The sequence below is a fragment of the Tursiops truncatus genome, chromosome 10, assembly GCF_011762595.2.
Source record: "Tursiops truncatus isolate mTurTru1 chromosome 10, mTurTru1.mat.Y, whole genome shotgun sequence".
Classification (NCBI taxonomy): domain Eukaryota; kingdom Metazoa; phylum Chordata; class Mammalia; order Artiodactyla; family Delphinidae; genus Tursiops; species Tursiops truncatus.
In genome coordinates, this window is record NC_047043.1 from 79370998 (window position 1) to 79398906 (window position 27909).

Sequence of the window (27909 nt, forward strand, 5' to 3'; positions counted from 1 at the left end):
CTACTGCATCCATAAAGGGGAATCCGTGTCTTTACAACTCGCACACCCAGGAAGGCAGTGCTGCCATGGAGAGCTTGGGACAGGAGTCAGACTGAGGACTGCAGGCCCAGCTCCCCCATGTACTAGCTGTGCAATTGCAGCCAGGTGCCCAGGCCTCGACTCCTCCAACCGTCTCAAAAAGGTAGCATGTCCGTAAGGCGTGGACGGCTGGGCACAGTGGCCAGCTACACGTGTCAACATTCCTGCGTGCATTAGCGGGAAAAAGGAGAGAAGGCACACACAGCAGAGAGAGAGCGCAGAGGAGTGGGTGAGGAGCCTCCTCCTGTCCCTAAATTCAACAGGAGCTCAGGGGAGGGAGAAAAGGCAGGTTGGGAGGGGAGAAGGGAGGCTGGGCTTGGAGGGAGTGTGGGTTTGGACAAGGGGTCTGGAGGAGTTAAGAGGAAATACCCGGTACCTAGAGAGAGAAGACTGGTGCAGGACGAGTGATACAGGAGAGAAACACTGCACTTCCTGTCCTTTTAAAATCTTCGGTGGAAGGCTGTGGGTTGAGATGAGGGGGGTATGGGGATTTAGGGCAGTGCAGCTTCAGGGTTAAAGGCACAGCTCGGGGAATCAAACAGATCTGAGTTCAGCTCTCAGCTTTACCAACTAGGCAACACTGCACAGGTTTATTTAACCTCTCCGAGCTTCCATTTCCTCCTTTGTAAAGTGGAGAAAATAACTGTAAAGGAAAGAATTTAAATCAGATAGAACTGGTGTCAGGATGAATTGAGGCAGTCTTCCCCAAAGTTTGAATGTGGTGCTGCTGTGATGACTGTGGCCGTTGGGACTCGGGGAATTTATTTTTAAGACTAACCAGCATCCCCAGTGAAGGACAGGTGCAAGTCAGATGCTCTCAGCTCTAGATCTGGGTGGGGTTTACGTTCCAAAAAAGCACCAAGTAGAAGGGGGATTAAAAGCCGGAGGTCAAGGGAACCAAACCAAATGAAAATTGAAAGGCTGTCTGGGGAAGGAACCAATGGAAAAAGAAAACTAGAGAGAATAATGCAGAAAAGGCTCATGGGAGCATCTACTGTGCCCCAAATTTATGGCAGGGCCAATGATTTTGGAACCATAACCTAACATGACCCCCAGGGCCCTGCAGGACCCAGGCGCTGGCCACACACCCCACCCCTCATGCACTCCTGGCACAACGGCCCTCGTCCTCTTCCTTCCTTGGGGGCCTGTATTTGCAGCCTGTCCTGTCCACACCGTTCACATTTGCTTGATCTGACCATCACCATCCTAAGCACGCTGGCTCCGTTATCACCCCCTCCAAAATCACAAAAGAAGAAAATCCTCCCGTGGCCCTGTCCTACGGCCCCCTTAACACTTACCACCAGTGAGTCCTACTGGTTTCCTTGTACCCCTAGGTCATGCCCCATCTTAACGTGAGTCCTGTGAGAGGCGAGGTTTGTCTGCAGCACCAGGATTGGGGGAGAAGGGGAGCAGCATTTAAGGGGCCGCCGAAAAACTCCAGAGCAAGGATAAGAATATCTGAATGCAGTGTTTTTTAAATATCAAAGTGAACACAAAAAACAAAATTCATTAAGAACAGAGTATCTAAGTTTTCACACCAAGACAGGATTGGCAACAGTGCCCCGTCAAGCCAGACTGGAGCCTGGGGCAAAGGAAAGGTGAGTAAAGCTGATCGTGACTTTACCAAAACTTCTTGTATTTTGTCGACCATGGGGTTTCTTGGGCATTCATTGTGATGTTTTAAATACCGCATTAAGGTATCGTTTATCTCAAATGCTGAGTTTTTAGAGGCCCCTTAAATTCTGCACCTGAGGCGAACGCCTCATTTGCCAACCCCAATCCTGTCTTATTCACTCCTGTGCTCCCAGCAGCACAGCAGTGCCTGGCTCATACTAGGTATTTGAGGAAATGTTAAATGAAAGCTTGAATAATGCCAGAAGAAACACCTCAATTTTTGTTTTTGTCCAATTCTAAAAGAAACCACTAAGCTCTGAGACTCAACATGCAGAAGTTGAATATAATAACCACAAGCATTAAAGGCAGCCTGGATCAGGGGAAAGCACTGGGTTATGAAGCAAACCGGTTCCTTGATGGACTGCGTTTATCATCTTGGGTGGCTGTGACGGGCTGAACTGTATTCCCTCAAGATTCATATGTTGAACTCCTAGCCCTCAGTACCTCAGAATGTGACTGCATTTGGAGAAAGCGTCTTGAAAGAGGTCATATGGATGGGTCCTAATCCAATATAGCTGGTGCCCTTTCAAGAAGAGGGCATTTGGACACACACAAGAGGCACCAGGGAAGTGCACATACAAAGGAAAGGCCACGTGAAGAGGTGGCAAGAAGGTGGCTTCAGTGGAAACCAACCGTGCCAGGACCTTGCCCTTGAACTTCCAGCCTCCAAAACTGTGAGAAAATAAGTTTCCGTCCTTGAAGTCACCCAGTCTGCGGTCTTTTTGGCAAACTAACATAAAAACCCACTCCAAACTTCCCTGCCCTGACCACTGGTCTGTTGACCCTACGGGAAAATAATGATCCTGGACAAAGTATTTCCATGAGCCCCTTCCAACTCTGATCTTCCTTTAACTTTGGAAGTTGAAGCCTTTTTAAAACAGACACGGAAATCATAAACGCCACCTTGGAGAATCTGGAGACGGCGGTAGGGAATGCAAGTATTCTACAAATTGCACCATCTGATTAAATTTCCTTTAGATAAATCATCAACAGTGGAATCGAAGAATAATAAACAAGGACTTTTACCAGTTATAGTAAGTAACATATGTAAAGCACTTAATAATCTCTAAAAAATACCTAACAATAGAAGCACTGGGTGAATGATTTATGGAATATTCATGTGTAGTAGTTTTACACAAAAATTGAAATGGGATAGTAAAAACCTTTTAATTTACATGACAAAGTAGTCAAAAATGTAAGGATAAGTAAAAAAACAGACATAATACCACAATATAAACACAGCTTGATTCCAGAATTATAAGTGTAGAGGTGTATATTTTTCACTAAGTGTTCACAATGGTTAGGTCTGGGTGCTAATTCTAGTGATTTTCATTTGTTTTTACATATTTCTACAGTTTACAAATTTTCTGCAGTGGGTATGCATGGCTTTTCTCTAAAGTCCCCGTGGAACTAAAATCCTCATAACCCTAACATCCATGTTAAAAGCAGAATTCTTTACATTAAAAAGAAGAAGAAAAAGAAGAGGAAGAGGAGGAGGAGGAGGAAGAGGAGGAGGAAGAGGAGGAGGAAGAGGAGGAGGAGGAGGAGGAAGAGGAGAAGGAAGAGGAGGAGGAAGAGGGAGAGGAGGAGGAGGAAGAAGAGGAGGAGGAAAAGGAGGAGGAAGAGGAGGAGGGGAAGGAGGAGGAGGAAGAGGAGGAAGAGGAAGAGGAGGAGGAGGAAGAAGAGGAGGAGGAAAAGGAGGAGGAGGAAGAGGAGGAGGGGAAGGAGGAGGAGGAAGAGGAGGAGGAGGAGGAAGAGGAGGAGGAGGAGGAAGAGGAGGAGGAAAAGGAGGAGGAAGAGGAGGAGGGGAAGGAGGAAGAGGAAGAGGAAGAAGAGGAAGAGGAGGAGGAGGAAGAAGAGGAGGAGGAGGAGGAAAAGGAGGAGGAGGAAGAGGAGGAGAAGGAGGAGGAGGAAGAGGAGGAAGAAGAGGAGGAGGAGGAAGAGGAGGAGGAAGAGGAGGAAGAAGAGGAGGAGGAGGAAGAGGAGGAGGAAGAGGAAGAAGAGGAGGAAGAGGAGGAGGAGGAGGAAGAGGAGGACGAGGAGGAGGAGAAGGAGGAGGAGGAAGAGGAGGAGGAAGAGGAAGAAGAGGAAGAGGAGGAAGAAGAGGAGGAGGAGGAGGAAGAGGAGGAGGAGGAGGAGGAAGAGGAGGATGAGGAGGAAGAGGAGGAGGAAGAGGAGGAGGAGGAGGAAGAGGAGGAGGAGGAGGAAAAGGAGGAGGAGGAAGAGGAGGAGGAGGAAGAGGAGGAGGGGAAGGAGGAGGAGGAAGAGGAAGAGGAGGAGGAGGAAGAGGAGGAGGAGGAAGAGGAGGAGGGGAAGGAGGAGGAGGAAGAGGAGGAGGAGGAGGAAGAAGAGGAGGAAGAAGAGGAGGAGGAAAAGGAGGAGGAAGAGGAGGAGGGGAAGGAGGAGGAGGAAGAGGAGGAGGAGGAAGAGGAGGAGGAAGAGGAGGAGGAGGAGGAGGAAGAGGAGGAGGAGGAGAAGAAGAAAAGATTGAGGCCTGATTTAAAGGATACTGCAAGAGGCAGCAAGCCTAGAGTTCCAAAGGCAGTAATGTCTAGTTCTCTTTGGAGATGGGAAGAGAAAGTCTACCTTACTATCTATTCCTCTATACCTTGGTTTCCTGGGAAACAGAAGGGGTGGGCTGGCGCAAATGTCCCTGCAAAGCAGGCTGCTCTAGCGCCCTGGGAACTGGGGGAAGTACTAGCCAGGTGTGTTAAACCAGCTGGTCCACCAGGCTTCCCACAAGCCTATACACCCACCATGGACTTGTGATTTCCAGTAACTCCACACCTGCTGGACTGCCCAGGAAAAAGAGAGGGGCTTCAGTGAAGGAGCACTAACTAAGTAGGACAGTTTGTCACTGACAGTCCCTCACAGATGCTCCTTCTAACAAGTTCAGACTGCTGATCCAGGCAAGAGAGCGACACTGCCGTAAGAGGGAATCTTTCCAAGGAGCTCTCCATCCCGCCAACCCCCAGAAGTTTGGGGAAAAGCACTCACACTTCTTGTAGATTCGGCAAGTCCTCAAAACCAGCAGGATCAATCTCAGAAAGTTTGTTGTGACTCAGGTTTCTGGTAAAAGGAGAGCAAAAAACAAACAAAAAATTCAATCAGTACCCTCAAATTCAGGAATCGTCTACCCATCCCTCCCCTCATAACTGCCCGTATCTCACGCCCTATTTTAAGTAATCTTATTGATAATGAGATTTACAGCTATACCTCGTCCCCACTTGGATCCATAAACAAGCCACTGTGAAAATCTCAATTCACTTGAGGTTGGCTAAATCCAAATGGATTTCAATCAATACCGTTTTGCCACTTCACAACTTTATAAAGAAATTCTGAGGGAAGCTAACCCTCCTACTTTACACTAGAGCATGCTGGTCCAAATGCTTTGTACCATATCAAGTCCAAGGCGATTCTAAATGGCATTTTTTTTTTTTTTTTTTTTTTTTTTGCTGTACGCGGGCCTCTCACTGTTGGGGCCTCTCCCGTTGTGAAGCACAGGCTCCGGACGCGCAGGCTCTGCGGCCATGGCTCACGGGCCCAGCCGCTCCGCGGCATGTGGGATCTTCCCGGACCAGGGCACGAACCCGTGTCCCCTGCATCGGCAGGCGGACTCTCAGCCACTGCGCCACCGGGGAAGCCCTAAATGGCATTTTTTAAAATTAATGTTTGACTAAGGCATCAAACACTATCAAGAAGTAGTAAAGGGAAAGAAGGGCTGGAGACTGATCCTTCTTTGGCTAAAAATCCGTGGTCCTCAACCAGGGATGACATTTGGCAAAGTCTGGAGACACTTCTGGTTGTCACGACTGCAGGGAAGGTGGGGGGGGGGTGCTACTGGCATCTGGTGGGTAGAGGACAAGGATGCTGCTAAACATCGTACAACGCACAGGACAGCCTTTAACAACAGATGATTATCCAGCCCTAAGTGTCAACGCTAACATACAAAGGTTGAGAGAGCTTGGTCTAAACAAGAACTTAAGATGAAAAAGCGCTCAGATGCACACTCCAAGTTCAAAGGACCGTTTAAGAAGTGAGCAATGTACAACCCTAATCATAAGGTTTATACGAACACAACATTCCTACCATCAATGAATAAATATTTCGCGTGATAAGCACATAGGAGAGAGGATCAGTGTCACAGGGAAACATCGGTGTGAACCAAAGGCTCACATGCCAGCAGTCTCCTCGAGATGAGAGCATCCACCACAATTATTCAGAACTACATCTCTCTCCCCTTCATCCCCGACCCCCTTCCTCGGAGGAAGACAAGGACCAAGTGGGGCAATGTTTGATCAGCTGAGCTTCTCAGATCACACCCTTAAACCCAGACCAGCTTAATCTTCCAGGAACAGAATCCACAGAGATGCGGACCACAGGGGCCCTTACTTCTTCTTCTTATTTTTTTTTTGCGGTACGCGGGCCTCTCACCGTTGTGGCCTCTCCCGTTGTGGAGCACAGGCTCCGGATGCGCAGGCTCAGCGGCCATGGCTCACGGGCCCAGCCGCTCCGCGGCATGTGGGATCTTCCCGGACCGGGGCACGAACCCGTGTCCCCTGCATCGGCAGGCGGACTCTCAACCACTGCGCCACCAGGGAAGCCCTGGGCCCTTACTTCTTAACTGTGCACTGTGCCCTGCTCCCTGCCACTAAAATACACCTAGTCCTGTGTATGCCGAAGGGGCTGGCTGACATTTTTCATCTCAGCTATTCATTCCATTGCCATTACTGACAATTAACAAGTACCGCGAATCATGAGTTTAGAGTCTGTCTCTTAAGGGCCCAGCATCACATTAAGTGCCAGCTTTCTTTGAAGCTTCTTCCAGAGACATTCCAATCAATACTAGGCCAGAGCTGACAGCCATTTCACTGTCAACTCAAGACATTCATCTAAATAAAAGTCAAACTACCCTTGAAAATTAATGGCACATCTGTGTTCAGGGCACAGCCTGAATTAAAAGCAATTTGTCCAAGGATTATGATACCATAAAAATTGAAGGTGGTAATTTTTAAACCACCTATTGAAGTCAAGTGTGAGCTTGTCTGCTCTTAGGAGTATTTACAATGGGATACTTAGAAACCAGCAGGTTAGACTTGGAACAGAAAATCCACAAATGGAGAGAATTCTCTCACGTCACAAAAAGGACTGAAAAGACTGAAATCTTCTTCTATGGTGACCATATTATCATGACAAAGGCGGCTGGAAATCTTGTTTCTGGGTCTGCAGATACGGTGAGTTTATAATGACTGTGACATTTATATCATCATAGGTAATGGGAGTTGTTGGGCTAAAGGAAGCATGAGAGAAAGACTCAGAAACCACAAAGGCAACAGTAGGAAGGGCAAGCAAGTAATGCGGGTGGTCACCTGCCAGGTGTGGAATGAGGTTGACACAGCAGTGGCCACTCACCCGCCCTCCACCTACAGGGGGCATTTGCTCCTATTTCCAGAAACAAGGGTGGTATTGACCAGTCTCCTCCATTTCCAAGAAAGGCTCAATCTCTGAATTTTTATGTGAAATCTTTTCAATTCTTTAAGTATATATATAAATCTGCAGACCATATTTAGCCCAAGAACCACTGTTTTTCAAGCTCTGATCTAGGTTCAAAATGAATAACTTATTTCTGGCTTGTTATACGTGGCCAGGGCTGGAGCTGGGGCTCAGAGGATCCAGGACCCAAGCAATTCCTGGTGGCTCCATTTTGAACGATCTGGAATGAAATCACTTCCCTCAATTCCCACCCCAGGAGGGTCCACATCCTTCAGCAACTCAGTATTAGAATAAAACCACTTTTGGACTTCCCTGGTGGCACAGAGGTTAAGAATCTGCCTGCCAACGCAGGGGCACGGGTTCCAGCCCTGGTCCGGGAAGATCCCACATGCCACAGAGCAGCTAAGCCCATGCGCCACAACTACTGAGCCTGCACTCTAGAGCCCGTGAGCCACAACTACTGAGCCTGCACTCTAGAGCCTGTGAGCCACAACTACGGAGCCTGCGCTCTAGAGCCCACGAGCCACAACTACTGAGCCTGAACGCCAGAACTACTGAAGCCCGTGCGCCTAGAGCCCGTGCTCTGCAACAAAGAGAAGCCACCGTAATGAGAAGCCCACGCACCGCAACAAAGAGTAGCCCTCACTAGCCACAACTAGAGAAAGCCCGCGCTCAACAACAAAGACCCAACGCAGCCATAAATAAATAAATAAAATAAAAAGATTAAAAAAAAAAGAATAAAACCACTTTAAATCACAACACCCCTTGGTCCATCTTTCCCTTAAAGAGCACACACAATTTATTTAAATTTCAAAAATGCTACACAAATTCTGCTTTTTAGATAAGGCAGCTTGAGAAAGGGGGCTTCCATAAGCTAGTTGTATCAAGAAACCAGCCAGTAACAGGACTTAACATGGAGATTCTAGGAAGCAGCAACAAAGCTTTAGATACTTGTCAGTGGAAATTTAAGCACTCACTGGGTCTGCCTGGATGCGGTGACTTTTTGACTTTCAATGAACTAGAAAAGCCATATATCAACAACTGAGTGTCTGCAGACTGGCTCTAAGAGTAATTATCCTCTTGAGTGCCTATCAGCCACACAGACAGAAGACAGTGGCCGAGGCTCGGGTCCCTTGGAACAGCTGTGCTTGTGGACACAGAGCTGCCTAGCTTTTTAGTCTTGAGAAATAAATCCTGGTACAAGCTGCTGATCATCAATTGCTTTATCAGGAAATGGGGAAAATATTTATTCCCCCTGACAAATGAATACAATCTGAAGTGAAATCCTCAGACATTTTCTTGTTTGCTCATTTCTGGGAGGCACACTCCCAGCATAATTATTTTTTATCGTGGTAAAATATATATAACACAAAATGGACCATCCTGACCATCTTTAAATGTACGGTTCGGGGGCATTAAGTATGTTCTCATTGTGGTGCAACCATCACCACCATGCATTCCTCACTAGAACTTTTTACGCATCTTTTCCAACTGAAATGCCACACTCGTGAAGCACTGACTTCCCACTCTCCCCTCCCCCCCGGGGCTGGCCTCCTCCACTCTACACGGTGTCTGTATGAATTTAACGTGGCTCCGTACTTCATAGAAGTGGAGCCATACAGTATGCGACCGTGTGTGTCTGGCTTATTTCACTCAGCACAATGCCCTCAAGGTGTGTCCACGTCGTAGCGTGTGTCAGAATTTCCTGTTCCTTTTTGTGGCTGAATAGCATTCCATTATTCCATTGCATGCAGGTAAGTATGTATCTCACTCACGTTTTGTTTATCCCTTTAACAGCTGATGGACAGTTGGCTTGTTTCCATCTTTTGGCTATCGTGAATCATGCTGCTATGAACATTGGTGGGGTTTTTTTCCCAGTATAATAAAGTTTTTTTTAAAAAACCCACAAAAAACCTTTGACTGCCACGCTTCCTGACAACGTTCATTCCTCAACGATTAAGGACATCCATCTACTCAGCCCAAGAACTGTGGAGAGAGGGGTACGAATTCTCATCTCAGGTCTGAAGAACAATCCAAGGGTTAATTGGCGAAAAACCTTTCACGAGGCCTTTCTTTCAGGTGGCGGCTGACAAGCACACCAGTCAAAAGCATCTCACTTATTTCTACAGACACGATCGCCCCTTACCAGGCCCGACATCTGAGTGTGTCTTCAGTTGAAGGTTTCAGATTCTCCTGTCAAAACAATTCATCTGTCAGCAGGACAGATGCTGTCAAAAGCATTTCTGCACCTTTCAGGAGCAAAGCACAGGGAAAGAAACCTCAGGGAATTTAGTTACTGCCAATTGCAGCTTTCATTAAACAGTGTGTCAGCCATTGTCATAACATACACTTCCCTTGTTCTTGGCACAAAGGGTGCGCAGATCTTCGAACAATGGAGCCCGGCCGTAGATATCCTTTCTGCTAACGTGCTGAGAGATGACTGTCCGGCCCACCATTTGCCCAACACACAGGAGGCCTCTCGGCAGAGGCCAGCTCAAGTCTTAGCCAGGTTTTATCTGCGGCTGAAAAGCAAAGGGCTCAACGGTGCACGACAGTAATCTTTTTGCTGAGCCTTCTTCCTGGCAAGACCCCCTACCCTGATCCCACAGAATGAGAAGAGCTAAGTGTTCAAATAGCTGAGAAATCCCCACTGTTCTGTAAACCTGTGCTCTCCAATTCAGCAGCCACTAGCCCTGTGACTACTGACATTTACGCTTTAATTAAGATTACAGAAAATTAAGAATTCAGTGTCTCAGTGACACTAGCCATTTTCCAAATGTCCAACCACCTGCGGCTACTGTCTTGACTGCACAATGCAGGGAGAGGATGTGTCCGTCATCCCTGAAATTTCTATTAATCTAAATCATGGAGTAATCAACAAATATGTCTGAATCATAAAGTAACCAACAAATATTTAAAGTGAAACAGCACGTAGGGAAGACACTTGGACTTTAAAAATAACTTTGACGACCATAGCTTTATAGTACAGTCTCAAGTCAGGGAGCCTGATTGCTCCAGCTCCGTTTTTCTTTCTCAAGATTGCTTTGGCTATTCGGGATCTTTTGTGTTTCCATACAAATTGTAAAATTTTTTGTTCTCATTCTGTGAAAAATTACAAAACAGGTATAGAGTTACAGATGCAGAAAACAAACTTATGGTTACCGGGGTAAGGGGGGGGGAGAGGGATAAATTGGGAGATTGGGATTGACTCATACACATTACTATATATAAAATAGATAACTAATAAGGACCTACTGTATAGCACAGAAAACTCAATACTCTGTAATGGCCTATATGGGAAAAGAATCTAAAAAAGAATGGATATATGTATATGTATAACTGCTTCACTTTGCTGTGCACCTGAAACTGACACACAACACTGTACATCCATCATAGTACAACAAAAAAATTTTTAATAAAATAAAAAATAAATTTGAATTTCCCAATAATTCAAGAGCTTTGTTAAACACGTGGTGGCGGAGCGGCACGGATCTCAGCCGACATCCTCTAGGCACACACAGTTCTTAACCAACTCCAACAGAGGAGAGAGCTTTGAGAACTCGATCCACAAGGAAGACGCTCTTATAAAAAAGAAATGCCCTCTGAACGTAATTCTATAGGCTTAATCAGTATTTACATAATCTGACCAGCATCTTCCTGGATGACAACCAGAACCACATATTACAAACTTGGCAAACGCCATTCAAAGCTGGCAAACAATAATTCATTCATTCCTTGGAAGTTGAGGGATAAAAAGTTCCGTTTACTTCTGAGTAAGGTGTGGTGAGCAAATAACCCCAGTATCATTAGACAACGTCTTTAGCACTTCATCCTCAAAAATAGGCACGGCTCACAGACCCCTGACCGTACAGGCCGAACCTCTCACGGGGAAGGAAGGTGCAACGCATGGCTGTATTTTTCAACTTTAATAAGAATAATAATTCAGAGTGGAAGGAACTGGTCCCAAATCTGTGACAGGCATTCCCTGGGGAAGGAAGTTTTCCCATTCAGTTTGGTTTCCAGGCCCGTCTATTTCCCAGTACTCAGCCCTGTCTGGGCTCCTGAACGGCACAGGAGTTTGCATGTTTTACCTTTCAGATGTTGGCTAAAGTGAAGAATACAGCCGGAAAGAAAAGTGTGAAGCAATCCAGTGACCCCACTGCTGAGCACATGGGGCACACAGGACTAGCCTGGGAACCTCTTCTTTCTTGGGAAACTGTGGGCTTCATCTGTACGTCTCTACTTGACCTCACACTGTGCTATTGGTCGTCCATTAAAAAAGGAGTCACCAGCCTAGGTCTAACTGGGAAAAAGTGATGGGTCCTTTCAAATTTCAAGGGGTGTGAATGAGGAAGAGCATGTGACTTGTTAAAGTTATTTAATCCCTTAAGCTTTTAAGGCTGTTTCTGCTGCATTTTTACCTTCTGAGGAATTACACATCAAGTTCCAATGAAATCACCACACTGTGTTCCCTAGGCCCACGTTATAAGGTTTTACGAGAAGAGATTTCTTTTTAAATCTAGGATATCAGATGTCCTTATCTTTTTTTTTTCTGTTGCAATGTTTTTCCCCCTCATTAACCAAAAGCCACAACTGAATGGCCTATTCATACACATTAAAGGCTTACACTGAGAATGATAAAACTGTATCTTAAACTGGAATCACTCCTCTGACATCGTCACCCAAGAATTCCTACTCAGAAGGTAGTTCTGTACTTGTCTTTCTTCAGTAAGCTGATCAACCATATATTGCCTAAACTGAGGCTTGGAAAAAGAAACACATTCAGCAAATAATCAAATGTAAAATCACTTGAGAGCAACTCAATACGTACAGCTCACCTTGAGAGCTTTTGGTCACTAACGTTGAACAAAGTCAGTAATGAGTCCGATTTTTGAAAATGTTACACAGATAATTCTCTATGCAAATGAGGCTTACAAGCAACTCAAAAGAAGAAATAATACACACTAGCCATTATACAAACCCCAGAGTCAGTCACTCCTTAAAATCGGCTTTAGAAATTGGTGTGGGTCTCTGAATTCTGATGCTTAAGACATTGTTTGAGAGAAGTCAGCCGCGTGTGCCTCTGTAATCCCGCCAGTCTTAAATGTGCTTCTCTGCCTTAATATCTCACACATCTCACCTGGGCCTCTTGGTTGATTTGAATGGAGGTTTAAGTCTTCGTCCTACAGCACCCAGCAGATGTCAAATTTGCCAAATATTTATTGAGTGTTTGTCTACAATCTGCAATGCACTTAGGTTAAATTCTAATACAAATCAGGATAAGATCTAGTCCTTGACCTTAAGGAGTTTACAACCTACTGGTCAGATAAGTCTCTGGACCAAATAATTGCAGCCAAAGGCTGTGACAGGGCAAGCATCTTGGGAATGATGGACCAGGAGTTGCAAACTGGCAGCTTTTGGGCCAAAGGTGGGTTGCAGGGAAATTTCTTTCTGAGTGAAGAGTGTTTGGAGAAACCTAAAGTTTTTAGCAAATAATAAAAAGTTTCAGCTTCTCTTGAAATTACAGGCATACCTCAGAGATACTGTGGGCTCGGTTCCAGACCACCGCAATACAGCAAATATCGCAATACTGCAAATTGGACAAATTTTGTGGTTTTCCAGTGCATACAAAATTATGTCTTTACACTATACTGTAATCCATAAGTGTGCAACGGCATTACGTCTGAAAGAAGAATGGACATACCTTAATTATAAAATAACGCTGTTAGAAAAACGGTGCCAACAGACTTGCTCGAGGCAGGGTTGCCACAAACCTTCGATTTGTGAAAAAATGCAATAAAGCGAAACGCAATAAAATGTGGGATGCCTGTCATCATGGGGCCGGCACGCTGACAGCACACTCAGCTACATTTATTTAGCAAGGACCCCGGCTGACCACAGACCTCACCACTCCTACTGTCTCCCCCAGGACCTCTTCACTCATTTGCAGTCTCTCCCTGGCCCTGCAAGCTCTGAGTTTGTCCTCCTGGTGTGGATACCACGGAGTCCAGGTGATGTTCAGAGCAGGGAAGACCAACTGCGATGAGGAAGGTTTATCAGAAAACGCAAGACCTTAGCTAAACCTGGAAGAACAGTAGAAGAACAGCATGGTTTTTAAGGAAGTGTTTCAGGAAACAAGGCCAGAACAGTACAATAAGGCACGGAAGGCATGAATCTTAAAAAAAAAAAAAAAAAAAAAAAAAAAGCCAAGTCAGGACCTCCTAGAAAGGACAGGGGCAAGACAGGAATTGTTTTAGGGCAAAGTCGCAAAGAGTAGCCCCACGTTTGTCAGATATACAACCTAGCAGGCACTTAAGTCAAGGGTTATACAAACCTTAGCAAACCCCAGTGCCAGGTCCACTATGAATGTTAATCTACAGGGTCATTAAAGCTGATCCCCACAGGAACAGAATATCTCCTTGTTCATCTACTTCAAGTTTTGAGCCAAACAGTCAAGGGGCCCACCACCACTGAAAGTAATCAGCTTCTGCTTTCCACAACAGCCCTTAAAACAGGAGACCTCCGGATCTGTTTCGCCTGCCCAAATCTTAGTTTGGCTAAAGAGAGACAAAGTAACTGGATATGATAAGGCTTTCTTATTTAAGCAGTCTCATGTTTGATTGTGGAGGATGTACGGGGGAGAAGCCCACAAATTTCCCACCACAGTCATTCATGAAATATGGCCTGTGCATCACGGACCCTTAAAGATTTAATTAACTTCATTAAGAAGAGGTACTCCAGCCGATGCAGCGGCCGCAGCTCTGCAGTTTTTTTTTTGGGGGGGGGGGACCTTACAAACAAAGAGAATTTAGGCACAGAATAGCTGCTGGCCACAGGCTGAGCTTCCCACACACCTGTCACAAAGAGACCGCCCCCCAGGACCACCCCAGCAGGGAAGAGGCACCTACAGCCATCATTTGGCTTTGCTATTAGAGAACTGGCTTTGCAGAGACTTGGAAATGGGGAGGGGGAGGGGAGGGGACAGGAGTCTGGTCATCTACTCTCTACTTTATCACCTCTGAAGAGGGATCACCAATTCACCCTTTCACACAGTCCTTAAGCTCTCCAGGGCTTTCCAAAGTCATCAGCCCCTTGCCAGGCACCATCCCACACACAGCTGAATCCTTCCCTCCTCAAGCCCAGCCACTCTGCACAGCAGAGGGTGGTGATGCCTCAGATGCAGGCGCTCCCGCCCCTACCAACCTCTCCTTGTCCTAAGGCACTAGTGGCTCCAGTGAGAGAAGAGGGCTGATCAATCAGGACCCAGAGAGGACAGACGTGCGCCAAGAACACGTGCTCACCTCCAGCAACACACTTAGCGGCTGAAGTGCCTTCAGTTAAAAAAGATGGAGGAGAATTTTCTTAAATGAAAACCATGCTCTACTGAGGCAGGAAACGGAGGCTCTTGCTTCTGTTGTAGTTAAAACAAGTTGGGCAAACGGGACAGGAAGTGAGGGACACATTAATCCAGTGGATAAATTTGGAATCCTTGGTTTGTCAAGTGCTTTGTAGAGTCCACCAGTGCCCCTCTGGTCACAGATTACTGTCTTCCTGTCCTAACACCTCCACCTGTACCCCTCTGTCACTACAAATATCCACTTTCAGGAGATTATTTTCCAATGGAACCAACCACTGCAAAATACAGGGTGGTTGGTAAAACCGTGATGGGGATTTGAAATTCATTAACTTTGGCTTGACCTACGCAAGACGCAAACTACTAACACCTTAGGAACCGTTCTTTGATTGAATGCTTCACGCAACAGAATTTAAATGTGTCAATGTTGGCATAACCACCAACCCTAAGTGATCAATTTCCTTTTCCAACACACTGAAATGCTTCTCCACTGAACACTGAGTGACTGCCCACACTTCATGCCCCCACCTAAGGGCCCTGAGAGGAATGTGACTGTCAGAGAGGGAAATAACCATTTTAACATGGCCCCATAAAAAGTACTCCTGGTCGCAAGAACAGGGTGGTCAGATTCCGAGCCTGTCTTGCTGGCAGAAGCTACAACTGAGGATTTCATTGGGATAAAGGGATAAAGAAATTCTATATCAGTGACTCAAGATTCTTCAGAAATGAAACCTCCAATAATGGATTACTTCCCCTGAGTACAAGAGACACACACTGAAATATTAAGAACAAACAAACAAACAAAAAAACCCCTTCCCACCATCTGAGTCATTACACGCCATTCTAAACACTCTTGTCTAGATGTTTCCTAGAACCAGGAAAGGACTAAGGCATTCATTCTATGCTTTTTTAACCCTCATCTCTTAAAATTCACTCTAACATAATCCAATCAACAAAAAATAATAGTACACAAACCTCACGTAACAGAAATGTACGCCAAAAGATGAAAATTAAACTTTGCACGTGTGACGATCAGAGTTTGTTGATGTAGTTTAAAAGAAGTATTTAGAAGAGTGATTTTAGGCAAATATCCTTTTGGGTTACAAAAGGGCAATATATGATAATTTGCCTAATTGTCCCCCTTAAAGGGGAGGAAGAAGGAAAATGAAAGACTTTTTTTTAAAGCAAATACATCTCTACAAGGAACAGTTTACCTTAGTTTTATCAGCATCTCTTTCCTTTCCCACTCCCACACAAAAAATTTTAAGGGACGAATGACATAAGTGGGCATAACTACCTTCCCAGAATAGAGGTGCTCATAAGGAAAACCCTTTCTGGAAAGCCAGAAGTTCCTAGGGGTGTGCTCTGGAATGCCCTAGCAGCTTCCACTGGAATTTACATGCATCTTTTATTTTTCCAACAGAAATCACACCCAGCATTCACTAATGTCTCAGGCATCTCTCTGTGCCTGTGCAAAGCCCAAGCACCCACAACCTACAAAGCTAACATAAAAATCTAGGTTTACTTGCATTCACCGCGATACTCCGCATTACAAGCAGATTAAGCGCAAGGTTCCCACAAGTGTTACCGAACCTTCTCTTCTTGGTTTTCCACGTCTTCTTCTAGGTTTCAAACAGTCAAATATTATCTTCTCGGTTTATCCTCCCATCTTTTCCCAGCTACCTCCCAACTTAAAAATGAAGATGACTCAAATACAGAGAACAGATCCCTGATATGAAGTCAGCCAAGTTCAAAAACTGAATTGACCCACAATTTCTCGAGAACACATCCGCTGCATTACAGGGAGGCATGCAAGGGACTCGAGCTAAGTATCTGAAAGAAAACGCAGTTTGGAAAGGTCAGCCTCCTGTCTAACAGTGAAGGTGCTGACTTTATTAGCTAGTTTATCGACTTGGGATCTCGTTCTGTCAATTCTTCCACTGGGCTTTTTAAAGTTTATGCGTGTCATGAAATGCTCAGCTGAAGCCAAAACACGTCACAAAAACACCATAAAATTAAAAGCCCATCCACGGGCTTCCCTGGTGGCGCAGTGGTTGAGAGTCCGCCTGCCGATGCAGGGGACACGGCTTCGTGCCCCGCTCCGGGAAGATCCCACATGCTGTGGAGCGGCTGGGCCTGTGAGCCATGGCCACTGAGCCTGCGCGTCCAGAGCCTGTGCTCCGCAACGGGAGAGGCCACAACAGTGAGAGGCCCGCGTACCGAAAAAAAAAAAAAAAAAAAAAAAAAAAAAAAGCCCATCCACATCGCTGTCCTGAGGCCATGGTGACTTCTCTGGTTTTGGTTGTTGAAACGGCCGAGTAGATGCTAAGTAAGTCAAGGTGGGGCAGCCAGGTGGTATTTCAGCACAGCTTTGGCATAGAGTGCTTTCTGCTGTTGCAATACAGGGCCTTCCTTTTCACTGAAATTACAGACACAAAGCATCAGATGACGCCTGTTACCTGCACCCTGGACATACTAAACTTTTACTACATCGAATGGAAAACTGGTGGTGAAAATGATGGAGCTGCAATACACTTTTGTTGCTGCTTCTTTTTTTTAATCATTCATCAAGACTTCTAAAAAGGATGCTTTCCCTCTTCCATGTGGTCCATCAACATTCGCAGGGGCCCAGGGCATCCTAACACCTACCTCCTCACAGCCACACCCTCCCCACCACCACCCTGCCTCTTGAGAGTTTGTAGTTCCAGGTCATTTACTCCCAAAGATGTGTCTTAAAGGTTGGATCCTAACAGTACATTCCGCTAAATTATACCTCAACAAAATAATGACCACTGGTATCTATAAGATGCGAGTCCGTTTTTAGAGTAAATCACTAGCAAAATCAATGAAAAGCTCTACTGGAAGTCATTCACAAGTAACTCCCTTTGGACTCCCAGTTACAGGCCGGAGAGACCTCAGAAACTCCATGTGGACCTCTGTGAGTGCTAGGGAGACAAAAGCCATTCACTTCCCATCCCAGCAGGAAATCAGAGGCCATGTTCCTACCAAACCCAGACCTCCCTGACATCAGCTACAGAGAGGAAGCTTCCCTATGAACAGCCAGCACTTCTTTGCCTAACACGTGTTACCTGTTGAACACACACATACACACACACCCAGCTTCCACCATCACTCCTTCTTAAAGATGACGTAATCCAATTCGAACTGGTCACAGTCTCTGCTCAGCCTGTCCTGGTCAACCGACTCCATCACTCTGGTGGGGAGAGACTGACTTGCTCCTGCAGACTTCACACTAACAAAAGTGGCATCCGAAACCCTCTTCAGTTAGAAGCCAGTTGGGTTCTACGCACTGAGATACAGGGAATCAAACAGGGTACAGTTCGGAGTGTGGCAGAGTTTGTGCAATTAAGGCATTCAGGGACGAGACCCAATCTGTCCTCCAGGTCAGACTCTGCAGGCTGGCTTTTCTGTCTCCTCACTCCCTCCCACTGGAAGACTGTCACAGCAAATAAAAGGTGCTCCCATCCCAGGTCGGGTCTGCACGGCCACACAAGCGTGACTCTGCAAAACCGTGCTGGCGACTCCGTACACCTGTGGCAAACTCCAGCCCTGATCCATAAGCCGAGGCGGGTTTGGCTTCGGTGAGGCTTACCCTTGCCCGAGCACGGGGAGAAAACCACCCACGCGCTCAGACCCAGAGAGCTCCTGCAGAAAGGCACCTGCACAAACTCGCCGGGGTGGGTTAGAAGGTCACGAGTGCCTCAGAAAAGATCCTTTCTTCCCAAGGGCATGGGACAAATGGTAGGCCTGCCACATTGCTGGTGTCAATATTTATCTAAGGCCTAGGTATTCACCATGGTAGAAACCGGGCACTTTTTCAGTTCACTCATTCAGGTGATTTGCCACTACAAAACCCCCAAACAGAGATTCATTACAACTTGAATTTCTTTTCTTCCACTGCCATAGAGGAGGCTGGCGGCGGGGCCCACGGTCTATGTCAGCCATAATCCCAGCAGCTCGAGAATAAAGCGTTCAGCGTGTTTCAGAACTGCCAATATCAAATGGCCTTGCCCCGGGGACAATAAAGAGACACGGAAGTGAAACGAAGCGCCTGCTCTCTCCCTCCCCATGGCACGCATATTTTCTGCCCTGGAAATGAACAAAGCTTAGGCCTTGCAGTAAAGGAACTGAACCCCCCAGAACCACACCCGGGCACTTCTAGGTGTGACTTACACTGCAGGATTAATCCAGCAACCAATAACCAAAGGTACGTGCAGCTCAAAGGAAGCCATGTGCTATTTCAAGAGCCCTCTTTGCTCAGCTCCGATTCTCCCAGACTCCCTCCTTCTCACCCTTTAAGGAGTCTTTCTCCCTTAGCCTCTCCTTCCCCCCCCCCCCCCGACAAAGGCCTATACACAGTCCCCCTTCCCAGGTAGAAGTCAGAAGAGAGAACTAGCCCATTAATATCAAGGTTAGGAGGCTCTTAGGACCCCTGAAAATAGCTGTGCATCGTGGAAACCAGGTTCACAAATGGATTCCTCCAAGTCTCTCCCCACCACTCAAAGTCCTGAAATCGCCTTCCTGCAAAGGACGCTGAGCTGTAGCTCCCTCTGTTGGCTGTGCCGGCTTCTTCCAAGGAGACTCGCTGCTGTGGCCTCGTGGGGCAGGCCGACTTCAGGCTTTCACGCCAACGAAACTGAGGCACTGGAGAAAGACGGCTCTCTCTCCGGTGACAAATTAAAGAACCTGCCTCAAAGCCCTCTTGCAAAGCCGCTGGGGTGTGAAAGGACATCTCAAGCCAGCTTCCCATGATTCACTAAAACTACTTTCCTGATCCCATACACACGATGCTTCCCAGCTAGATGGGTATCCCCACCAACCCCCTCCCTAGGATCTGCACACTCCACGCAGCTCACTAAGGATCATCAGACTTATATCTGCCAACAGGCTGCAAATCACTTCCGTTCCTTCCTGAGCAAAAGTGTCATGGCAAGTGAGGAGCTATGACGCACGTGTGCTCTATGAGGGGCCAACATTCCTACCTCTGCTTTAAATATGCCTGCTGAGCGAAAGCAGGCCAGCGCTGAGCACCAAATGGCAGCAGCTGAGGGTGTGGTCAGTTTCATTTTTTTTCTTACATAAAAATATACAGGACACTTAAGCGCCCAGTATTTCCTCAGCACACTGAGGTTAATAATTCACAACCAACTGACATTCATCAAGGATCAGAAAATTTAAAGGTGGTTTGTGCAAACACTCCTGTTCTTGCTCTTAACAGCTGGTTTATTTAACTGATGGCTTCTGTGGCCATTAGGGGTAGGTAGCACTTCAAAAGCTTACGTGTGAAGGCAGATACACCACTACCTGGGTTGCTTAGCCACCGGCGCACATGTTACCCAAAGCCCAGCAATTATTTTCCTCTTACACAGAGAAGTTAGACAATTCCAGTAAGGTAGAAAATCCAGGACAGCGAAAGTCCTGGTTTCCTGATAAGACTTTACTGTAAGCATGCTCTCTCTCTCGTTTCTAATCTGGTCCCCCCAGACGGACAATTCCCCCAAAATGTCAGTTCACGAAAGAGCAGGAGGTCGGTGGCATGACACTCACGCAAGAGGCAAGCTGCCTGGATCTCAGACCAGACTGTCACCCACCCAAAAAGGAGGGCCCGATTCCCTCTCCCCTCAGACCTTACTCCTTCCACCTCTCTTGACCTCACTTAACTTCACTCTCTCTCTAAAATCATGTGCGTGTGTACTGAGAATGGGCAGGGGGGCAGCCTTCTCCAGACCCTTATCTGAGTGTCTCCAACCTGCTGTGGGACAGGTCGGTTACCAGTGGTTGGCGGTGGTTGCTTTTCAACCCAGGGAAATAAACCTTGGGGGTCCGTGTTATCTGCAAAGCCATGAACTTGCTACAAACATGGGATCTACCGCCTGGGTTTATGAACCCACGATGGCTCTAAGGCCACACGGACGTCCACATAATCCTTGTTAAAGAGGTTACACATTAACCGCCACACATCTCAAGAGCCTATCGCCTCCACAATCTCTACACCTTTCATATCCCGCCTTTGAAAGGGCTTTCTGGAAGTCGCTACCACAGTGTTTCAAATAAATAAAACTGGATCTCTATTTTGCTTTAGTTCTTAATAAGCAGCTATTTCAGTGGGAGCAGCTGGCCCTTAAAAGGCATCTAGTTAACCCCCCAGGGGCAGAAAATAATAATAAACCCAAAATGGCAGATGTACAGGACGGCCAACCTGTGGTTATTTCAACACGTGTTTCAGGGGCATGGGGAAACAGTGCCTGGGATAATACCGCATGGCAGAAAGGCCAGTGGTCATTCACATGTGGTTTGGAAATGAATGAACACACACAAGTTGATTAAGCACCAGGAATGGTGCTGGACTCCAGGACCACACGGCAATAAAGTGTCCTCTACCCTCAAGGAGTGTACAACCAGGAAGGGAAGACGGATGCTGAGCAAGTAACCAGAGATGTGTACCAAAGGCCATCGCGGAACAAGGCCTCGGCCACCCTCACCCGGGTGTTTCGGGAGATCTGCCTGAGGAACGGTTTAACCTGAGACCAGAACGATAATACAAGTCACGCAGGAAAGGCACAGGGATGAGAGCACAGGCAAAGGCCCTGAAGGGAGGAAACGGCTCAGCTGGTGAAGGAAACACCCAGTCCCCCGTCACCTGAGCTCAGAAGGCACCTGGTATCAAGCGACGGCAGAGGAGGGAGGGCGGGAGACAGGGGGACAGGCACCTGGTACCACAGGGATGTGAAGCTGAGCCAAAGGGACCCCACCGTCCAGGGCAACGAGCCTCACACTTCACACCCGAAAGCCAAGCCCCCCGTAGAACTGCTTAAAATGCAGATTCCCAGGCCCTGGCACCACAGATTCAGACTCCAAGGTCAGTGGAAGAGTCAGAAAATGCCTACTGGCTCCCTGGAGGACTAACAGAAGGCCACCACGTCATCACCATTTCAATAACAATCAGCCCACTGGCCAGTCCACCTAAATCGGTGGCTCGCCAAAGATGGGCTGTCAACGCTTTTCCCAAAGCGTACCTGTCGGCCTTCTCTCAAGTGCCACACTACCGCCTGGGACCCCCCACCTCTCTCCATTCCGCTCACCTAGAAGGGGACTAGGGAGTAAGAAATGAAAAACACATAACAGCCCATCGGGCCCTCCAGCCCGGGCCCAGGGTTCCCAGTGCCTGCAGAGGTGCAGTACTGACCCCCCAAGTAACCCCACCGGCCGCTCTCCCTCTGGCTTCTCGCTGTAAAGGAAACCGCTGGCAAAGCCTCGGCTTCCTTTCTCATTAAAAGCCACCAGGGCCACAGTTTTCAATTAGCTGTGTCAGCCTACCACCCCGAAGCGGCCCAAGTTCAACATGTGGGCCCTCCCCGCAGCTTCCGGTCTCCACCAAGCACTTCACACCTGCCTATTGTAAACCTGTCCAGAGCAATTACCCTGGCTGCATTTGGACAGCCTCAGGACCACATTTCTGTCTAATTTATAGCTGCGAAGCTCTGTCGGCAGAGGCAGCCTTGCCCTGGAGCAGAGGAACTGCAGAGAAAATGGTCAGACCTGGCTGTAAATGCATGTGCACAGCAAATTTCCTTAGGTTACAGGAGGGCAAATTCTCCCATTCTCCCAGGGGCCAACATGGCGTGATAAGTAAGCTCCCCCAGAGGGTCTGAAATCTGGATTTGCTGCAGGAATAACTATTGTTCTGTTCTGCCACATTTCCTCCTTCGCCTGGGATTACAAACAGGGAGACAACTCAAGCAAATAAACCGGGCAAGTGCCGCACGTTACATTTCTACCTGAAGATTTTAAAAGTCTTTCAAATCTTAAAAATAAAATTCTGCTCACCTAAGGAACATAAGACAGAGACATTTCTCTATCTGGGGAATTCAATTCATCCAAACTGTTATGACCTGTCTCTTTTTAAAACATGCCCTTCTTACAACTCAACAAAAAGACAAATGACACAGCTGAAAAAATAATGGCAAAGAAAATGAAGAAATATTTCTCCGAAGAAGATACACAAATGGCCAAGACGCACATGAAAAGATTCTCAGCATCACTAGTCATTAGGGAAATGAAAATCAGAACCACAAGGAGATACCACTTCATACCCACCAGAACGGCTATAATTAAACAGACAGACAATAATAACAAGTATTGATGAGGCTGAGGAGAAATGGGAACCTTTATTTGCTGCTGATGAAATTGCAAAAGGGGGTGTGCAGCTTCCGTGCAAAACAGCCCAGCAGCTTCTCAAACACAGAGTTACCATATGACCCAGCAATTCCAGTCCTAGGTATCTCCCCAAGACACATGAAAACACATGTTCATACAAGAAGTTGTCCACCGATGTTCATAGCAGCATTATTCACATTAGCCAAAAAGTCCATCAACTCATGAACGGATAAACCCAGTGTGGTCTATCCAAACAAGGGAATATTATTCAGCCATTAAAAAGGAAAGAACTGCTGATACATGCTACAACATGGAAGAACCCAGACACAAAAGGCCACTTATCATATGATTCCATTTATATGAAATGTCCAGAATAGGCAAATCCAGAGGGACAGAAAGCAGATGTTGCCAGGGGTTGAGAAGAAGAAAGAGTGGGGGGGGGGGGCCTGCTAAGGGAATAGGGTTTTGTCCCTCGGTGATGAAGATGTGCTAGAATTAGTAGTGACGGTTGTACAACTCTGTGAATATACTAAAAACCCTGACTCACATGGTTTAAAAGGATGGCTTCTATGATATTGAAATTATATTTCCATGAATCTGTTATAAAAAAACAAAACACAAAACCTTCTGCCTTAACAGGCTTTCAAAATTCCAGACTGAAAATGCCACCTAGCTACTTCTCTACCACACAAATGCAGAAACAACCTTTTCCTCTAAGTGCTAGGAGATAAATGAAGTGGGGTACAGGCAAAATACCCACATTTCAGATGGTAAAGGCACGGTACCACTTCTGAAACCCCTTCCACCCAATCAACTCCTTCTTGCTTCCTAAACTATACTACACTCATGACCATGGCTCTGCCCATGAATCTGTCAGAAGTGGAAAACCTCAGCTGGAGTTTATCCCCCCACAGAAAACAAATTCTCAAGATTTCAAAAGAGCATTTTTTTCCTTCTTTTTTTAGTAATTATTTAATAAGGCTGTGGAAAGCAGGGTTTTCCCGACGGCCAGCCATTCGAAAATGAAGAACAAGCCAGAGGCAGGAGGAAATGTCACCACAATGGGGAGAAAATAAATTAGCTAGATTAAGATCTAACTGATTAAGATCTGACCCCTTTCTGTGGTTCAGGCAGGCAGATTTTAGAAAAAGAGCATGCTATTTCGGGAAAAGTCCTTCCAGAGGAAAAGTCGGCGGGGGTGGTGGTGGTGGTGGTGAGACGATACGTTTCAGTTTTATATTAAAAATTTGTTGACGCTGATTGAAAGCAGATGCAAATGGCCAACACCTCCACATCCCCTGCCCTCCCCACCTTCCCCCACAGGTGTGCTGGGTCCCTTCTGGTCAAGAACGTGTCCCCCTAGACTGCAGGTACCACACCGCAGCCCAGCCCTCGCCAGCAAACATGCAGTTAACTGGGAAGTCCAAAAGTCTAATGGGGCCAGGATGCCAACCAACATCAAAGAGATTCCAGTTGCTCCCCTTATGCAATAAACTTCTTTCACCCAACATCATTCACACTTTCAGAGTGCAAAGTTCACTCTGATATTGGTGGCTTTCTCACTTTGTAGCTTTTTTGGCAAGTGTCCCTTGGCCTGGTTGTTCATTAATATATAATCAGAACATTAAAAGCACTGTTTCGCCTTCTAGGGAGGCTGTGGCCAATTGAATAAAGCCGACATTGTCCCTGGGATGGAGGAACTACCTTGTAAGGCACAGACAATTCAAAGATGCCCAGGTCAAAGGGTACGTGTGTCCACACGCCCACACTCATACAGAGCTACGTTATTTCACAAGATGTTTCTGATATTCCTGGCAAGGGGGTAAGATTAAAATGTTGATCTTACCACAGAAATGAACCTGGCGTTTCTTTCCCTTTCAACACCAAATTACTCCTTACCTTTTTAAACCTTTCCAGGAAGTCATGATATCTGTGGCAGGAAGACAGATGAGCGAGAAGGGACATCCCAAGGGCCATCAGGCAGTCTGCAAGGATGCTGGGGAGGGCACTACTTTTACTTTTCAAATCAGACACACACCAGGACAACTCACTTTCGAGACCATGTTTACTTTGCCGAAAGCCACATTCTAAACACGGGCTCGTTTGTGGAAGGGAAGCTGCTTACCGTCCAACCTTGTTTATGCTCCAAGTAGGTTTGACAGAAAAACCACATCAATTTGTTTTAAAATAATTTCCATTTGCTGGAAGCTGTTCCTGAAGGGTTCTCCGCCACGCTAATCTGCTCTGATTCCTACCAGCTGGAGGTGCCAGGCATGCCGGCCACAGATGGGGTGGGGTGGGGTGGGCATAGGCGGGCTCGCTCTGCAGGCAGGGTGGCAGGCCGGGGTGACTTCTGGGGACCCACAAAGCCACTGTGACATCCCCCTCTGGGACGCACAATCAACTCTGGTCTAAGAAGAACACACAGGCATTTCCTAGTTCAGAGGCAAAACCGAACTAGGAAATGGACACACCCACACACAAGCACAGTTTTCCAGGCAATGACACCGGGGGCGGGGGGGAGGCTTTTCATGCTTTCAGAAACACATCACCTCTAAGTATTAGGGATATGGATGTGTGTTCGAGCCTGAAGTTCACAGTTGAGGGCACTAAGAGAAATTACTTGGCTAACAGAGCCTGAGAAAAAGAAGGAAACTTAAAAAAAGGAAGTGTCCATGGGTAACACCAGCAAACATCTGCGGCCTCGCCAACCAAAGAAACACAGATTAAAGTAATCCAATGCCATTAACATGTATTAAACTGGTGTGTGGTTAGAGAAAGATAGCAATCTCATGCTTGTGAAGGGAAAACGGGCAAAATTTCACATGTAAATCTTAAAGCTGTGGCCTCTTAGGAACAGCAGTGCCAAGTCTTAAGAATTTGCATATCCAGAGCAACTTAGATTTAACTCATCCTAAGGAAATAAGAGATGTATAAACATATATATATAAGGATGTTTACCACAGTTTAAGAAAAAACCTAAATACACAATAGCAGGGAAGTCTAATTATGACTTAAACCATATTTATTTAAATGTTTAAAGTTGGAGAAAATATTGATGATACTGAGTCTTAAAAAAAAGCACACGTTCTGTTGTACATACACCTGAAACTAATATAATGTCAATTATTCCTCGATTAAAAATTTTTTAAAAAGCAGAATTACAAGTGAATAGTAACCCTAATTTTGTTTAAAAAAATATAACTTGAAATACTACTCAACCACAGACGTTATTGGAAATGTATACACCAAAGTGATATTTATCAATGGAGAATAAGATCAATTATTCTTTTTTCTTGTGTAGTTTCCTCTTTATGCACTATATGCGTCTACCATGTGTCACCAGAAAATTAAAAGTAAATAAAGTAAATTCACAGGGAATTCCCTGGTGGTCTGGTGGTTAGGATTCGGGGCTTTCACTGCTGAGGGCGCAGGTTAAATCCCTGGTCAGGGAACTAAGATCCCGCGAGCTGCGCAGCACAGCAAATCAATCAATCAGTCAATTAAATTAAATAAATGCATGGTAACTAGGCTAGCAGGTTCATGGCACAAAACCCCTTCAAGTCACCTTCCTCAGCTTACCGGGTACAAAAGGGTCTTCCTACAGAGCCCAAGACCTTGACACCATTAAAATAAACATCTGAAGCAGAGCGCAACAGGCAGAACACAGCTTTTCCACTGCCTCCTGTTAACATCTCTGGGGGACTGCCCACACCTGAGGACCAGGCTAAAAGGGGCCAGATTTAGAAATCTGTCTGCCCAAACCGCCTCCAGCCACTGGAAGCTTCTCTCTCAGTAAGTTTCTATTATTTTTAATAAATTTATTTATTTATTTTTGGCTGCGTTGGGTCTTCATTGCTGCGCGCAGTCTTTCTCTAGTTGCGGCGAACGGGGGCTTCTCTTGCTGCAGAGCACGGGCTCTAGGCGCGCAGGCTTCAGCAGTTGTGGTGCGTGGGCTCAGTAGTTGTGGCTCATGGGCTCTAGAGCACAGGCTCAGTAGTTGTGGCTCACGGGCTTAGTTGCTCCGTGGCATGTGAGATCTTCCCGGACCAGGGATCGAACCCACGTACCCTGCAATGGCAGGCGGATTCTTAACCACTGCACCACCAGGGAAATCCTTAAGTTTCTACTTTGGACTGAACCACTGAGGGCACAGTAACCTGCCCTTAGTGTGTGTATGTATATATGTATGTATGTATGTATGTATGTATGTATGTATTTATTTATTTTTGGCTGCATTGGGTCTTCACTGCTGCCCATGGGCTTTCTCTAGTTGCAGCCAGCGGGGGCTACTCTTCGTTGCGGTGCGCAGGCTTCTGACTGCAGTGGCTTCTCCTGTAACGGAGCACAGGCTCTAAGGGCGTGGGCTTCGGTAGTTCCGGCACGCGGGCTCAGTAGTTGTGGCTCACGGGCTTAGTTGCTCCACGGCATGTGGGATCTTCCTGGACCAGGGCTCGAACCCATGTCCCCTGCATTGACAGGTGGATTCTTAACCACTGCGCCACCAGGAAAGCCGCTGCCCTTAGTGTTCTTATAACTCATCTGGTCGAGGAGAACAGCCTTTCTCTCTGCCAGCAAAGAGGGAGAAAAAAAATGACCCTGGCCTGGTCATCCTCTCTGTCAAAGTAGAGGTCTTAGCAAAGTAAAGGAGAGCCAGGCAACCCAAACCAGCTGCCTGGCCAGGGCTCAGCGTAAATAACCACAGGGGAAGGGTGCCGAGACAGCCTCGGTCTAGGTAAGATGCAACCCTCCCCCGCAGTGTCGACTCTGCAAAAATGGATTCCAAACATTGGCTCCAGCAAGAGAGCAGAGAAGAGAACATGGAGGCAGGTGGAAAATGCACTGTGGGCTCCTTTGCCAAACACAACACGGAGGAAGGTGCCGGGCCTGGTCCACCTGACACCAGAGACCCAGAAGGAAGGCAAGTCCCTTAAACTGGAAACGGGTTTCAGGAACAGTACTCGGATATGGGCTTTTAACAGCCACCTTCCCACAACAGAGGGACTAAAATGACAGTCAGTTCTTCGTATGGCGTGGCAGCTGCCTGTACTTGTCATCTCTCCACTTGGCTGCCATTTCTTTCTTCTTCCTTTCCATTCTTTTAAGTTCCTCAACACGAATATTTGGTGGAG

General features: G+C 46.6%; 1 protein-coding gene across 2 annotated transcripts in view; it reads right to left on the reverse strand.

Moving 5' to 3' along the window:
• LRIG1 (leucine rich repeats and immunoglobulin like domains 1) overlaps nucleotides 1-27909 on the reverse strand; it is a 120932-nt gene that overhangs the window by 76525 nt on the left and 16498 nt on the right. The window contains exon 2 of one of the 2 annotated variants that reach the window (XM_033865258.2): nucleotides 4750-4821. The exons of the other annotated variant lie outside the window; for it this stretch is intronic. Within the exon in view, the coding sequence (XP_033721149.1) occupies nucleotides 4750-4821 (72 nt within the window). The remainder of the gene's footprint in view (nucleotides 1-4749; nucleotides 4822-27909) is intronic. 2 annotated transcript variants of the gene reach the window in all.